This window comes from Aptenodytes patagonicus, chromosome 1 (genome assembly GCF_965638725.1).
Source record: "Aptenodytes patagonicus chromosome 1, bAptPat1.pri.cur, whole genome shotgun sequence".
In the NCBI taxonomy this organism is placed as follows: domain Eukaryota; kingdom Metazoa; phylum Chordata; class Aves; order Sphenisciformes; family Spheniscidae; genus Aptenodytes; species Aptenodytes patagonicus.
In genome coordinates this window covers 52,657,826-52,674,402 of record NC_134949.1, presented here as the reverse complement: position 1 = coordinate 52,674,402, position 16,577 = coordinate 52,657,826, and the positions used below count along the sequence as shown (strand labels likewise).

Here is a 16,577-nt window from a genome sequence, read left to right as displayed (position 1 = left end):
AGGCCTGGCCCGAGCCTGGGTGCCTGACATGGCAGACAAATGAGAATAATTCTAACTATCTCCGGGGTTTCAAAGTGGAAAATTAAATTGCAGTGGTAAATACTTGTCTTCAGCACTTGCCTCTGGACCCTTTCACCCGCTCCATTTTAAAGGTTAACCTATGCTTCATATTTTCACTTCTCTCATTTGATGATGTACTCAGTATCTTTAACTCAAGGAAAATCTTTGGCAAACATAAATGGAACTCTTTGCTGGCTTAATTAGTTCAGCATATTAGCCTGTAATTCCAACAATTAATTGGAATTAATTAATTAATTAATTAATTGGAATTAATTGCCCCCCCGTGGCGGGGCTGGAGGTTTGACAGGTCGCGGTACCCCGGCGGAGGAGCCGCCCGGTTGGGGCCTGTGGGGAGGCGGGCTCGTTTGGGGATGGTGGCGGGTCACTGACCAGCACGGAGCCACTCCGTGGGAACTGCTGAAGGAAGCTGGAGCCAGCCACGTGTTGAGCAATAAATCCTGCTCCGCAGTAGGTTCATTTTGAGTGACACCAGATCCGGCGCCTGCCGCGTTTTACGCTGTAAACCTGGGGGAAGGGCTGTATTTTCAGCTGTAGGTAAAGAGCATCCAGCACAGCCGGCCCGGTCCTTGCTCTTCACGGGGACATCTTGCTGACAGCTCATCATAAATAATAGTAATAAATACATTCCGAACAGAGAAGTTCCTGAACCTGTCAAGTCCGTTTTTAATTATGTTCACAACATACCTATTTGTACCCCATTACACACTTTACGTTTACTTCCAGTAACTGATCAAGTAACAGAGAATCGTTGCATCTGTATCCTGACTTAGAATACAGCTGTTTCTCTAGTCATGCTGAATTTTGTAGAAGGAGGGATTTTTCTTTTTATGTTTTCATCCGGTAAAATAAAATCTAGCACTTCTTCAACAGTAATACGTATTTTCACTGTCTGCTTTCTAAACCGAAGTAGAAAAATATTTAGTAAAAGATTGTCTTTAAAGGGATATTAGACAAGGAAACTGCAGCAAAACCAAGTGTGTCTGTAGAAATCTGGTTTCAAATGAGTCTTTACCTTCTGTATGGCTCTCAGAATCGGTAGATCTGAAATACCCCGTTCACTTTCCTTTGCTGATGGAGTTTTGATTTTCCAAGTTCATTTCAGCTCTAGTCTGTGTAAGTGAACTAGGAATCGGGAAAGAAGCTCACGTCACCGTTATACAAAACGCCACTATTATTTCCCTACAGCAATGAGGATCATGTCTTTATTGCATCTATTCATCCTCATTAACTAATCATTAGTCATACCATCTATCATCTGTCTTCTCAGATATCTGAGTGTTAGGGGACCTACGGCATTCCTACAAGTCTTCTACCCCCACTCTACTTTATTGTCCTAATTTGCTTTTAAAACCATGTTTCACGTCTAAGGCCAATAGTCGCCATTCTGTTCTGTGTATCTTCAACACCTAGAATCAAAAGCTTTTTCTTTTCTGTAACAATATCCTCTGGCTTTTTCTCTTTATCTCCTCACTATGGAGCGTAACTATGTTTATAGACAGGTAGGTGAGTACCTGCCTTCCAAGCCCTGAAGCCTCGACGTTGAGCAATTAGAAATTTTGGGGTTTTTAAGTAAACATGACCAGCATTTTTTGCTTCATTCTGTGACACCCCCTCAGCTAAATCAGTTTTTCCTGCTGCTAGGACCATTCTTGGCGTTTTTTTATGCCAGTGACTGTGCTGTGTTTCTTCTTGGTATTTACAAGAAACCACTGGGACACCTTGGTATATCATCTTTGGGGAAAGGACAGCAGCAGCAAGAAACCCAATTCTTAAAGCAGAGCGGTACTGTCGCTGAAAAGGATGAAGGCCGCCTGCGCAAGGCAGGGCTTTCCAAGCAATTGTGCAAGGCTGTAAAAGAGACTCCCCGAGAACATCCCCTCACACCTGAGACAGACAGATCTGATTTGGAGGGAAACTGCCTTGCGGGTGGAAGGGAAATCCTCTTCACAGAGCGTTCCAAATGAGGAGAATCGGCCCGTCTATGGGAGTCTCAGCCAAATATACAGCCTGTGACTAATGATTTTGTGCAGCCCTCCACCAGGAAATAAAGAACTTCCATCTTCCAAGTGCAGGACGCACTCCTTTCCTCAAGCTTTTTGCTGCATGCACATTCAGATTTTAAAACAGATTAAAAATTCCAATCAATTTCCTACCGCTGAGAAGAGAAAAAGATGGTAGTTGCATCGCAACTGACATAATGACGCAGTGTAGAGAAATGCAGCCCGGGCAGGGCAGCAGAGGCCTTGAGAAGTGGGGGCTCAGGACGCAGCAGAGGAGCACAGGTGTGGGATGAGAAGGGATGGGGCACACCCCTGGCCCTGGAGACCCCATGGCTACAAATGACTCACCGTCAGTTAAAGACTCGCAGGCCTCATGCTGGACAAAAACAGTTTTCATGGGTAACAAAGAGAACTAAAAGTACCTAACTTATGTCAAACACCGTATATATTGAATTTAGATGTAACATGGAACTGCAAACCCATGAAGAAAGAGCAAGGTGTAAAAGTGTCTTAAACACATAAAAATTACCCCAAATTGATCCTAGAGGGAGGGAGAAGAAAACATCAACATCATATTCTTCCTGGCCCATGACTCCAGATGTGATGCCTTGCCCTAACAGCTCCTCACACACACACACTAGCACGAAACCACTGACCTTCAGACCCAGGGGAGCAGTGGAAGTGTGAGCATTACACAGGTGAAGAGGGGTAAAAATAGTAACAGTTTATATAATAATTTTAATTGTATTATTACTACTACTACTATTATTTAAACTTTTTCTGCATGGAAGTATTCTTTCTTTTCCCATAATAATTAGACCTGGATTAATAATGATTCTTGGATTAGGCTAAGATTTCGATTATACTAATAAATTTTTGGCTTTAAACTTACATTGGTTTCCTCTTTGCCCATAAGCAAGGTTTTCGATGTAGCAGCAGTGACACTAGGTTCTGAATGATGAGCCGCAGAGTTCCTGGGGGATAAGACCAGTCGGGACGCTGGGGAAAAAACAACCTGGATTTCTTTAAAGCACTTTTGAAATAGTTGGTATTATTCCACTTGGTAGTGGAATCATAAGAACGTAACAGAGCTAATTAATACACTACATGTTGTATGATAATAAAATGTGTACAGTAATTTTACAGGATAAACGGAATCTTGATTTTTACCTCTAGCTATGCCATATTCTAGCTATCCAATGCCAGTAACCGTGGGGAAGGAAGCAAGGTGTGAAGCATGAAGCACAGACCTCATTCCGCTCGCGTGTTGCAGAGCAGCCATGAGAGCTGTCAGGCACTCGCAGTTCTCACATTTGGAAAACGCACAGTAGAGGCTCCCATGCCAACCCCCTCTGGGCACTCGTGAGGAGAACACACGACTGCCAAGAAGCAAGGAGTTTTGCCTACGACACATTTTTTGGTGGCTGCTGAAATGTTCTTTTCAATTGTGGACGTCTGGCCAGGAGCTAAACCAGCCCTGAACGTGCACTGGCTCTTTACAGAGCTTCACCTTCCACACAGCTGTCCTGAGAACAGCCCAGAAAGACTATAAAGCCAGATCCATCACCTTGTGATGATTTCTTACATAGCATATTCTGGTTTTCCACTGTGTGACACTGAGATTTTTGGTGTAATTCGCTTCAACACATACTTTTTTTTCTTTGCACATTAAGTAGAATCCTAAATCATGCTGACATGGGAGACAAATGAGAATAATTCTAATTATCTCTGGGGTTTCAAAGTGGAAAATTAAATTGCAGTGGTAAATATTTGACTTCAGCACTTGCCTCTGGACCCTTTCACCCACTCCATTTTAAAGGTTAACCTATGCTTCATATTTTCACTTCTCTCATTTGATGATGTACTCAGTATCTTTAACTCAAGGAAAATCTTTGGCAAACATAAATGGAACTCTTTGCTGGCTTAATTAGTTCAGCATATTAGCCTGTAATTCCAACAATTAATTCTAGTTCCGTCATTATTCTTTTTAAAAATCTTTCTTCTTGGATTTCACTGAAAATGGATTTGGAAACAAATGACTATCCCTTTTACATTGTGTCTCAATCGAATAATAACTTAAATTCCCTGCCTTTCAAGGGTCTGAAAATATTTTCCAAATTTGATGCAGAAAACTTAAAATCCTTCACTGATGAGGGGATTACTGTTATCTTCAGATACAGAAACTGAGGCACAGTGAGGCTAATTACTAAGATTATTTTGTTAGATTGATGTCATCCAAAAACTGGATAAATACTTAGGCCAAACAGAAAATGAGCATGAGTTGGAGCTGTAGCGGAATTTAAAAACCAGTCACATACAATGGAATAAATCTGTGTGAAATTACTAATTTCCACATCATAAAATTAATTTAACCAGAAATAATTTCAGGGTGATATATATTTGTAGGCATGAGAGGAATCCTGTGAATGCCTTGAATATACAACTCTCTATCAAGGCAGCAATATAACTTAAAACTATATTGAAGCAGTATTTGAAAAACAAAGTATTCTAAAACCCATTCAGACCTGTTGATGTTAAGCTCCCTGTTCAATTTCAATTTGAGCCCTAGCACATTCTTGATGATGCAGTTATTAATTACAGGACCAGAAGCTGTTTTTTTTCTCAGGACACTTACTTCATTCAGTTCACAGAACAGACAATACCAAAGGAATTAAAAAACCCACAAACCTCTTTTTACTGCTCTTTAGTTCCCTGTAGGATCCTTCTTGTCCCTCATCCAGGGGATGCAAGGAAGATAAAGGGTCATTCATTTCAGAATCCTTTCAATTTGTCCCCACAGTGCTCTCTCTCTGTCTCCCCCCTTGCCCTGTCCCAGAACTTATCAGACAGGGAAACACTATCCATTCCTTTCACAGATGTGGAATGGAGAAATATTGCAGCTAAAATTTGAAAAAAATTGGTAAATATGCCAGTGGTTCAGGGCTATCAAGGCAGTAAGTAGCCCTTCGGCGGTGTTGTACGGGGCAGATCACGGAGCAGACCTTCACGTAGCAGGAGGGCCCTGCCCTACGCTCCAGACTGTGAAATCAAAGAAGGTGCCTTTCCCCTCTTCCTTTTTAATTTTGGAGACAGTGACACAGACAAGTATTCTATAGAAACTTAATTGAGCATGGTGCTGACACAAATTTATTCTAGTCTCACGTATTGAAAGCTTTAGTCTGCATTCAATGGTAAGGAAAAACCCAGCAAAACCACTATAATACATAAAACAAGAAGCAATTTACTTTGCAATTAGCTTTATACTTTTTTTTCTGTGCAATTACTGCAGACGTTTGGATATGAGCTTTCTTCCTTACAAGCAGATTCTAAGTAAAGGGTTTAATTATATGCTAAAAGAAAAATGTTTTCTCCAATGTTTTCTTCTGAAGCCTGCATTGAATACTTAATCCTCTGTTTATGAGAGTAAAAGCTGCTGCTATGGATACAGTGAGGTCAGTGTTTCAACGTTATTATTTTCCTGTGCTGTGTTAAAGGAGATGGTAGGATAATATTTTTGTTTCAACAAAAATATCTTAGAAAGTGTAATGTATTTTAAATTCATATGTAAAGCATTTTATTTAATATTTCCCTTTTAAGTATAGGAATTATAGCAAGGTCCAGACTGGCAGCACTGAAGAAACACCTCATCTGTAATAGAACTTTACTTCCATTTTCACCTGATGCTATAGAGTGTTTTACAAATATTAAATAAGCTGCACAAAAGTCCTATGATAATCCTCAAGGTGACCCCAAAAAGAAAAAGAAAGGTTTTATACTTTTTACAAAGCACAAGGAAAGACTGAATAGCTTTTCCAAAAAAGCTGCAATTTTCTACTTGTTCCTTGTAAAAGAAAAATGAGTCATGTCAACTTTTATCTTTCCTGCTTTTTGAAGAACTGCAGAACAATAAATTCTTTTAATTGAGAGAACAATGCTAAGGAATATCTCCTCCAAATTGGCTGTTAGGCAGCTGAGTTACATAACCATCCTAACTCAGTTTTAAAATTCCCTATCAATTACTCAGTTTTTACTTTCTTTTTATCATTGTCTCATAATCCTCCTAATTTTCCTACAACCCACAGCATTACAGAAAAGGCTAGACAAAATAAAAAAAATAGCACAACTTTTAAAACATAACACAAATACATCCAGTCTTCTTTCTTTCGTAGGAATAAAGAAATATAGTAGAAAACCTAACCCCATTTCTTCCTGTTAACTGATCACATTTAAGATACTCATTATGCTGAATCTTTTACCTCTCTCTCTCTCCCCCTCCGTAAAAGAAACTTCACTGGTGAACCAGGTAATATTTCTCTGAAAAGCACAAGCCAAGGTAAATCTGCAATTTTCAAACAGGTCAAAATATGTTACCATTTTATCACTGGGCTACAGCACAGTGAGAGCCTGACTGAAGCGAAAGGGGCTGGCGTTTCAACCCAATTGTTTATTTTTCACAGAAACTGAACCCAGGAATGGTAACTGTTAGTCCTGAATTTTCATGGCTATGGAGAAGCATAGCGAGTGGTAGGGCAAGTCTCACAGGGCTCCTGCCCAACCGTCCTGGGGTTTGTTGCAAACGAATTACTGTAACTAGCAAAGAAGTGCCTGGCCTTGTGACGTGAGCAAAACCAAAGGGCCGTGAACTCCCAGTCCTGAATCTTACTGCACGCTCCCGTGCAGCCTCGTTCAACTAACTCAATTTTTTGTGTCAAATTCCCCATCTCTAACACTAGACAAGCATATTTCTTCAGGTGGCTGTTGTTAGGGCTCATTAGGGTTTCTTCAGTGCTTTAAAATAATATTTACAACATTGACAACATAAATAGAGGTTTTGTTAGCATTTTAGAATGATGTCTAAAAACGTTCTATATAGTACCATTTTATTCTTTAACTGGCTTTTTTTTCAGACAAATGCTTTGAAATTATGAACGATCATTTTTACCCTCAACAACCTGTGATGTGTTTTTCTTTAACAAAAGATAGAAAAGTCTGAAATGCTAGTTTCCAAATAGAGTGTGAAAGATCAGTGATGATTTTAGGCCAAAAAAAGTTTCTCAACCTCAAAAATAAAACCAACTTTTGATAACTGCAAAAGCAATTAAAAAATTGCTGATGAGAATAAAACTTTAGGGAAAAAGCAGTATCTATTAGTGAATGCTAGAAGGCTACAAGCCCATTCAGCTTTTCTAAACAATAAGAAATTATTGAAAAGCTAGAAAACCCCCAACAAACTCACTTAATTATAGATGATTGAATAAATCAAATTTTTAATCCTCTTATTAAGAAACTACTTTTAATACATTTAATTCCTAAAAATGTATTTTAACTTAAAAAACTATTAGTTTTTAAATAATTAGAAATATGCTAAAAATGAAAATTATAAAACACATTAGGAGCCAAATCCTGGTGTGATTAATGAGGTTGTTTCATTAACACCAGAACTTAATTCTAAATCTATAGCACTCAGCAACTGATTAAGTTATTGCAAAAATAGAATTTAGTGAAACAGAGAAATGATCCAATTGAAGAGACTTTCTTCAGTTATTATACATCCATTCGCAGGATCAAACATCTCTTCCAAACTCGCTATTGATTGCAAAGTAACATCAAATGGGATCTGAAAAAACAGGGAAAAAAACAAACAAATAAATAACTTCATTAAGCTTATGGGTACCAAAAAGTACATATATACAAATAAAATTAAATTAAAGCCAGATTTCTGACCTACAACCAATGAGTAAGTTAGAAATACTCATTGCCTCAATATAAATTTGTCGTTAATGACATCTCTTGCAGGAAACTAGTAAAACAGGATTAAGGGGAAGAACTAGCAATAGGACGAGAAGAAACGGCCTCAAGTTGCGCCAGGGAAGCTTTAGATTGGATATGAGGAAAAATTTCTTTACTGCAAGAGTGGTTAAACATTGGAACAGGCTGCCCAGGGAAGCGGTTGAGTCCCCATCCCTGGAAGTATTTAAAAGACGTGTAGATGTGGCACTTAGGGACGTGGTTTAGTGGGTGGTGGTGTTGGGTCGATGGTTGGACTCGATGATCTTGGAGGTCTTTTCCAACCTTTATGATTCTATGATTCTATGAAATTTCTGTGAACAGTCTTGCTCACAAAGTTTATCCTGATCATCTGTAGGTAAAATGAAGATGTCAGACAAGAGCAGCAAGAACGATTAGTAATGTGGAAGGCTTTTCCCAAGATGAGAAATTGAAAGAATTGAGCTAACTGTAAAAGGTGAAACAGAGGGCAATGATAAACTGGTTTGTATGTTCATTGGACGCGGAGAACCATTTAGCTGATTTAGATAGTAAGAAAAACTAACTAAAGGAAGAGAAACTTGGAACAGGCTATCTAGGGAGGTTAATTTTTAATGCAATTATTTTATTTATAAATTTACTTTTAAGATTGGAACTCCCAAACACTATGCTTTATTATCTCCCTCAAGAACAGAGTTATTCATTAAATAGCTTTAAAAACAAGCTGGCTGATCAATTTTTATTCTTAAAACATGAACAGTCAAATAATTTTAAATGAATAATTCAATAAAAATACACTTTTTCTACTTAGAAATATAATTCAGTGCTGAATCAAAAGCACCATAAGACACATGAACAGAAAAAAAGAGAATCAAAGAAGAGAAGCTGGAAACATGATAGGAGTTAAAGTGTGACAGCTCAGAGAATGAGAAAACAAATACCACAAATTAGCACTGACTTCGTCCAATTAATTCACAAGGAGACAAGCAACAAAAAAGTGTGTGGTGGGGAAAAGTGATGTAAAACTACATATAAGCAATGTATCTGTTGCTTTCTCCTGCATGCTTGAAAACAAAGGGAATGTACTACCCTGTGGTATATATTATCCCACTCTGAGCTTTCCACCTGTAGCCAAGAAGACTGGGTAATGCACACATACAACTTCTTTGAAAGTTTGGAAATACTTAGAAATATGCTATACTTAATGAAGTGCTGAACACTCTACAAGTTCTGTTGGCTTCAGAGAAGAATGAAGATACTCAGCATCTTGAAGGATTAGGCTTCACTTGCTCAACCAAATCTTCCATATCTAATAGGATCTAAGTTTGAAGTTTCTATCTGAAACTTTGTGATGAAAAGCCCATTGTTCCACCTGTTGAAACACTTTAGCTTGTGGCATTTAGCCAGAATAAAACAGAGCAGTTAACATCATGTTCTTACTGGAAGGACACCACTAAATCTGCTCCCTCACTTTCATCGTAGACCCAAAGAAAGAAGCAGGCAAAGTGAGGAGGGATTCATGAGAATTTAAAACAGGTCCAGGAGGTCAATGTGATTCTAAGGAAGCTCAGCTGTATCTTTCCCTAATTATCTGTCAAATCTCTCTACCGTGGAAGATATTTCAGTGGGACTGTGAGAAGCATAGCTTTGCAGAATGAATGTCTATGTATTTTGATGCATTGATAAAGCCAGACTGAGTGGTATGAAGGTCTGGGAGTCATCTGGGAGAGACATTCAGGATGGATAACAAGGGGTGGCAAGAATGGTGCAATACGTATAAAAGGGAAGTATGTATTCCTAGGTACCAGACTGCAGGATGCACTGGACAGCATTACAGATTCTCTCTTCTATAATAGGCCACAAGCCAAACTGTTCCCAGATAAAACTCAGGATTCTCTTCTGGTAGGAAGAGCTACCTGACTGGAAAAGAAGAGTACAGTGGATGCCTTATCCATTATCATTCCGTTGTTAACAATTACAGGCAAGATATCTGAGGATTAGTAGGGGGGTTGATATGTTACGGTGGATTGCAAAATCTTCCTTGGAGTTCCTTGAGCCCTGGCATCTGTGGTCCTCTCCTGATCCTCCTAGGGTGGCTGAGAACACTGAACACTACTGCTGCCCGCTATGGGCCAGTTCCCATAGTCTCCTCTGGGATACTGACTACAGCTGGGTAACAAGATGAATACAACAGCATGGACAAAAAAATGGCATGCTATCTCTAAGGACATGACATGGGCAAGGCAGAGAAAGCTAAAGAAAATAGAACGAAAGCCTGAATAACTGTAAAAACACAGGAATGGAAGGAAATTGCATTTGGCAATTGCATCATGAAATTCACTGGAGTCTGTGTAAACAATGACCAGAGAATGGTGGATAAACCAGATGAATCCATTGTGAGTGAGATTAATTTTTCAAACATTTTTGTACGTATAAAAAGGTGACTTTAATGAACAGTGAAGATATGCGCAGTTTGTAATCATGCACATTGGTATTTTATTTGTAAAGATGAAAAAATAAGACCCAAACAGAAAGCCCAACAAATGTATGAGAAAAACATGGGAAGATACTTAATGGTATAATCCATGCTTCAGTTTAACTGAACAATTGTTTTATTTTAGAAAACAGATTTTTACTATTGATGAGAATAGCATACCTCAGTTAATGGCAAGGACAGGGCTGGAACAACAGACAGCAGTGCTTTGACTTCAGATAAACACCTTTTAGCCATTTCCTAATGGTATAAAACAAGAAAAAACTAATGCTGTACTATCAGTCTCCACTGATAAGCTAACAGATGGCTTGGCTTTACAAAATTTTTCAGAACAATCAAGTTTTAGGTTATTCTAGTTGAATCCACAGCAAAATGAACCTTAGCTGATGAATATAAATTTTCTGCAACACAAATAGTTGTGTTTGCTGTACAAACACAAGTGCCCAAACCTTGCAGTTTCTACTGAGGCAAAATTGCCCCTGGCTCAGGTATTAAATCCAGTGAGTGAGCATACTTTTGCTACGTGTTTACTGAAGACATTCTAAACAAACACTCTGACAAGATGATATTTATACATGTATAATGCATGGCATGTTAATCATATTAGTATTCTAAACATTGTTTTTCCAATTACTGACATATATTAATTAAAGTTTGAGCAAAACCCTTCAGGTAATCAGAAACACCCACTAAAGGACAGCTCTGTCTACCCTCCTGAAAACACTGTGATTGGCCAAAACATCATTTGTTCTCCAAGCTGATCAAAATACAGCCTCGTAATAATGGCACAGTGCACAGTTGTCACTGTTTCACAGCATCCATCAGACAAAATGACAGCCTCTACATCATTAATCATTTCATATAATAGATATAAAGAGAATCCTGTCACATGATAAATGTCTCCCACTTTGAAAAAAAAACGTCTATTTTGCCTTGGCATTTATCAAGCAGCAGTTATGCTGTGGCAACATTCTATTCCAATGACATTATCTCAAACAGACCACATGGAAAATTCTGAAATTACCTCTTTTGTGTGTGTATGTGGGGGGAGTTACTTGGTTGCAGACCATATTCAGCCTTGCTAATAAAAAGAAAAGAGGAAGGTGGCATAGAGAAAAATAAATTCACTGCCAATTTTAGTCCTCTCTCAATAATGTTATTAGAAGGTTCTTATTTCAGAAACCATCACTGCCCGTTTTGCATTTAAGATGTGTAACTGATTTTTAAAAAGCACTTTTGGGTTGATCGCCACGCTAATTTAACACTATGCCAAGCATTTTCAGATGTAGATTATTATAAATTAGGCATCAATTTTCAAATCTATGTACCTGAAGATGTAGCCTTTATTTTCAAGTGGAAGGTTGAAGATGCCTGATATTTTTGTAGAGTGACAAGCAATATATAAGGAAAAGAAAAAGTTAAATATTAAATGAAAAGTGAAAATATTTCAACATTTCTTGAAAGGGGTGAGGGAATTTTAATCTTTTACGTCTGCCTTCCAAGTTCCCTGTCATTTATTTCCCCAAAACAGACATCTTAAATAAAAGACCATCAGACATATTTAAGAGCAGAACTGTTCTCACTTACTTCGGTTTTTTCATCAAGATGCACTTGTGCAACATTCATTTTGGGTTTTTTTGAAGAAATTATTTTCAAAGTTTCACTTTGTTCCAGAAAACTTATAAATTCTGAAGCTGAAGACAAGCTTTTAGAACTCTGCATCAACATTTCAACTTGCTGCTTCAGATTAGATAATTTCTCCCGTAAAGAAATAATTCTGAAAGAAGACAAGATTTTTCATTATTGCTGTTATAAAACAACAATATTTGTTGTTTAGGTTATAATTAAACTGACCTAGCTTTTATTACATATTGATTAGGTTCTACATTTTCTTTCATTTCAAGACTGATCTCTTAATTTTACAAAAAGAAGTTTTCCATTAAAAAAAGTGGAAATATGTAATGCATTAGCTTTTTGCATTAAAAATGGTAAGCAGAAGTGTTTTAAGTATGCCTCTATAAGAAAAGATTTTCTCATCCAACCAGCACAAGGTGGGCTGACAAGCTGGGTGGCAGGGGCTGCAACTCTTCTTGGCCCGTTATTCCTTCCCCTCCACCTGCTCAGCAGTTCCAAAAATTCTGGGGCTAGATGAATGACAAGGAAGAAGTAATGAAAAACGCCATAGGATCTAAAATGAAGGGCTGAGTCTGGGGCTACAACTGAGAAAAATTGTTGCATGCTCAGAGTTGTAATATGGGATGGAGAAAGTAACTGATCCAGTGAGAGAATGGGAATAACTGCTGGGACTGCTTCTTAGATTTGCTAGCGTTTTCTTACGTTGCTATGCCAGTGTAATATAATGAGCATGTGTTACACAGTTCTTTAAGAATCAAAACTAAAATGCTAATGTGAAAAATCTCTGAAAAGCGAAAATGAATGCTTTTAAAGACTTACAGCTCTTTGATATTTTGTACTTTATTTTCTCTCATCCTAAATGTTTGACTGATCTTTAATATAGCATGAAATAACAGGATAAAGTCAGTGATTATTTACCTAGCCAACGGAATCCACAAGTGGCCTGAAAATATAGACATTGAACTGAAAGTCTTGATGTTGCTAATCTTGACAGGCTTTGTATTATAAGCATAAAGCAGCAAAACCTGTAAAAGAGATGGAATAGGTAAGCTATAATGCAGTATGGTATAGTAGACCTGAGCTATTTCAGTGATACTAGGTTATAATAACTATCAAATACAATGTACTGATGAAGACTTAGATAACTGACTTTCAAAAAAGGGGGGAGTGTGATATGAATTTGTACTATACTCAGTTTTTATAGGTGTTAAAGCAATTTAATTATGGATATAATTTATATGGGTTTGAAAATTAATTATACCCTATAGAGTCACCATCAAAATCCCAGTCTTGTCCTGATCCTGGTCAATCAATCCTACTTATGCTCATGTCCAAAGTTCCAACTTCAGGCAGGCTGAACAGAGAGCTTCTACTGAATTTCCAAAGGCCCTATGTAATTAGTTACATTTGCTGTATGGCCTTGTGCACGGCTGTCATGATTTGATTGAAAATATGCTTCCTAGTGGTAGCTGAATATTTTGACTATATGGAGAATGTCAAGAATATGGCATTCATATATTAGTCGTTTTTAAGAGTTGTCTTTGGATCTCTAATGATCTGTAAGGTCATGCTAAAGTAACCTGCAAAACTGTGTTGAAAAGTACATTATTTGCACTAACTTCACAGGGCTTCTATCAGCTTACTAATAGAGATGAGAATGGTCTAGTAGAAATTTTGACACTGATCTGTTATGCCAAAAAGTTTGGAGATCGTGGATTTCTATTGCAGCAGCAGAAATTTTACCTACATGCTGTTCTCTTGTTTAAAAATAAAAATTCCATGTCCTAGTCTCTTGCTTCCCTGCCACCCTCCAATCTCTCTCATCTTTCATGTTTAGTCTGGTTTCTTAGACGTTTACAAAATCCCATTTTCCCTGTATATGTGTATCTTTGCTTTTCCGACAGCCTCCCACCGAACAGTATTGTTTGAATGTATTGGTCAGCTCTAACCAAACTTAATAGAGTGGAGGTCTTAAAGACATCAAGGACCTGCAAAAAGGCATGAATACAACATGGCCTGGAAGCTCTATACGGTCAACAAAGTCTTTCTTTGGCCTGCCACCAAAAAACTGTCAGGGCATTCTGTTTGTCCTGCATAGCAAGTTTGTGGCAGAGTAAACACATAGCTCCCTGCTGTCCAGCTTGGCAATTGGCATATGTATAATTCAATTAAAAAGCTAATCAGTCATAACATAAATATTCATCGGAAATGAGACTTAATTTGTTCCAATACCTAAGGAACTGCTTTGGTGTAGTTATACCTTAGTCTCTGTATAGATTGATGGCTTTGCCAGAGGAGGAATATACCACTGAATGTTAATTTCCTGATTTGAAGCATTTGCTGCCCTACTCTCCGCCTGACTGTCTGCTTCTGCGATGACAGAAACTGGAGAAGCTATTCTCATATGTGACATCTTTGATGTAATTCCAGTAATTGCAAGAGACATCTGAAACATAAAAGAAATTTTTAAATTGTATTTTTCCTAGTGTAATATGCAAAATCTGTTGTAATCTAGTGTCTACTAGAATCAGTATGACTTTCACTCCTGCACAAATATATGCTTATTTAGGTAAAGGAGTAATTTTAAAAGGTGTCCATTTTACCAAGTTAAGGCTTTTCAAAGTTCACATGATGAGACATTTCCAAAGGTAATGCAAAGGACCTCTGGGCTGACTTAGAGACACCTACAGCAACAATGATTGTTACATTTTACTTATCTTCCTTATGGCGTCATGGTTTTTGCTAAAAGATATTATCTGACATGCTGACCATACAAAATTTAGTGCTGAAAAAGTAATTTGTCTGCTATACATATTGATAATTAAAATAGTAATCTGAATGCTAGACTAATGCTTTATTTATGTTTACCTATTTGTTTTCTCATTAGTTATGCAACTAACAAAGGGTGATACCTACTGAAAATTCAGTCACTTCATTTGGGAGGATTTGTCATATGTCATATTTTCTAAAATATATATGGAACATTAGCAGGCTATTCATCAAATAGTTACAGTTTAACCATCATTTACCAGGGAAGCAATGGAGGAATACTGTCAACCAACATTCATTCATGAATAAAAGCCTCTTTTAAAATTGTAAAATATTTTATTTAAAGGTTGAACAGCGCCATACCATTTCTACTTTTTAAAGTGTTACGCAGATCTGCAAAGAACAGAGGAGGCCAAACAGTGACATTTTGGGGAAATGCTGAAGATATTTGAAAAGGCTGTTAGTGTCTCCATCATTGATTCCAAAATGTGGACATCGAAAACAACTGCCTGGGGAGTTAGTTCTTTTTTAATTTTGAATGTTCATCACTGAAAAAACCTGGAGAATTTTACCCACTTTATTTTCAGAAAATACAGCTCATGACCGATACAGGGCAGTAAATCCAGGTGAGCAGAAGATGGATTTTTCACAGTGACATAATCTTACTTCATGAAGCCAGTTCCCATCCCGCATCAAAATACAGTAGAAGTGAAGGTAAAAGATGAAGTCATGCATGCTGAAGTCATGCATTCGAGCATATGGATACGCCTTCAATATAGCACGGCACAATTAACTGGGGATGCTCCATGCCACATAGACTCTAAACACTGAGGCAGTGGTAACAGTGGCCATAACCCACGGTATGCCATGAGGTGTGCATGGATCACCCACCTACTACAAGGATCTTCTACATTCGGGATCTTAGACTTTAGTTTTGGCAATGAATCACCCGCTATCCTGCTAGCATGGAGAGTGAATAAAATTATGAGAAAACACATATATGGAGGTGGGAACAACCTAATTTATGCCGTGCCCCTGAACTAGAGCTCTTAAAAGTCCATTTTACGATATATATTTCTTTCTAAAATGTGTGGTATGTTTTCTTTTTCACTGAACTGCATCTTTTATTTACATCATATTGAATCTTTTTGAGGAAGGATATTACAACTGCTTTTGTCAAACCGGAGGGTTGCTGAATTACATACGTAAATATTTATCTATTCAACTTTCTCAAAAGCCTGAAAACAACAAACTGTCTTAGTTAAGTGTTTCCAATCCTACATACTATCATGGAGTGGAATGAAAAACAAGCATGCAAAATGTGATAGGGCACACAATTTTAATTATAGCCTTCTTAATGTAATTTGGATGCTTTGTTCAGCAGAGCTGAAAAAAAACTTCAAAAGTCAAAAATAGAATTACAAAGACACATGTAAGTGAAACAACCTTGTATATAAAAATCATTCCTTCAAAAATTATATCTATTTGTACTGTTAAAAATTCCAGTATCAATTACAGTAACATTTTTAAAAATAACTTATACAGCCTTTTGAATAGTTAAACCTTATAAAAATGTTGTGATAAAAATCAATGAAGCTTAGAATTAAAAAAAGTAAGAGCTTTATGCTTGTTAGCTGTCTACAACAGTGAAGCTAACACATGATTATGCAGCTTGCACCTGTCACGAACATGACAGTGAGCTCTGAAGCTTATTATTCTAGGACAGTGTAATACTAATTATGTCAAAAGAAGAGCAGACAGAGTAAAATAATTTTTTATATACAATGGCTGTTATAAATGTCACATACCATATATTTACAATTTATTCAGTG

General features: G+C 37.4%; 1 protein-coding gene across 1 annotated transcript in view; it reads right to left on the bottom strand.

The window, feature by feature from the left end:
• Positions 1-7,415: 7,415 nt before the first annotated feature.
• Positions 7,416-16,577, bottom strand: part of CFAP54 (cilia and flagella associated protein 54) — a 119,164-nt gene continuing 110,002 nt past the window's right edge. The window contains exons 65-69 of the mRNA XM_076328672.1: positions 14,237-14,422; positions 12,895-13,001; positions 11,929-12,118; positions 10,504-10,581; positions 7,416-7,698 (exon numbers count right to left, since the gene is read on the bottom strand). Of these exons, the coding sequence (XP_076184787.1) occupies positions 7,579-7,698; positions 10,504-10,581; positions 11,929-12,118; positions 12,895-13,001; positions 14,237-14,422 (681 nt within the window). The 3' untranslated portion in view covers positions 7,416-7,578. The remainder of the gene's footprint in view (positions 7,699-10,503; positions 10,582-11,928; positions 12,119-12,894; positions 13,002-14,236; positions 14,423-16,577) is intronic.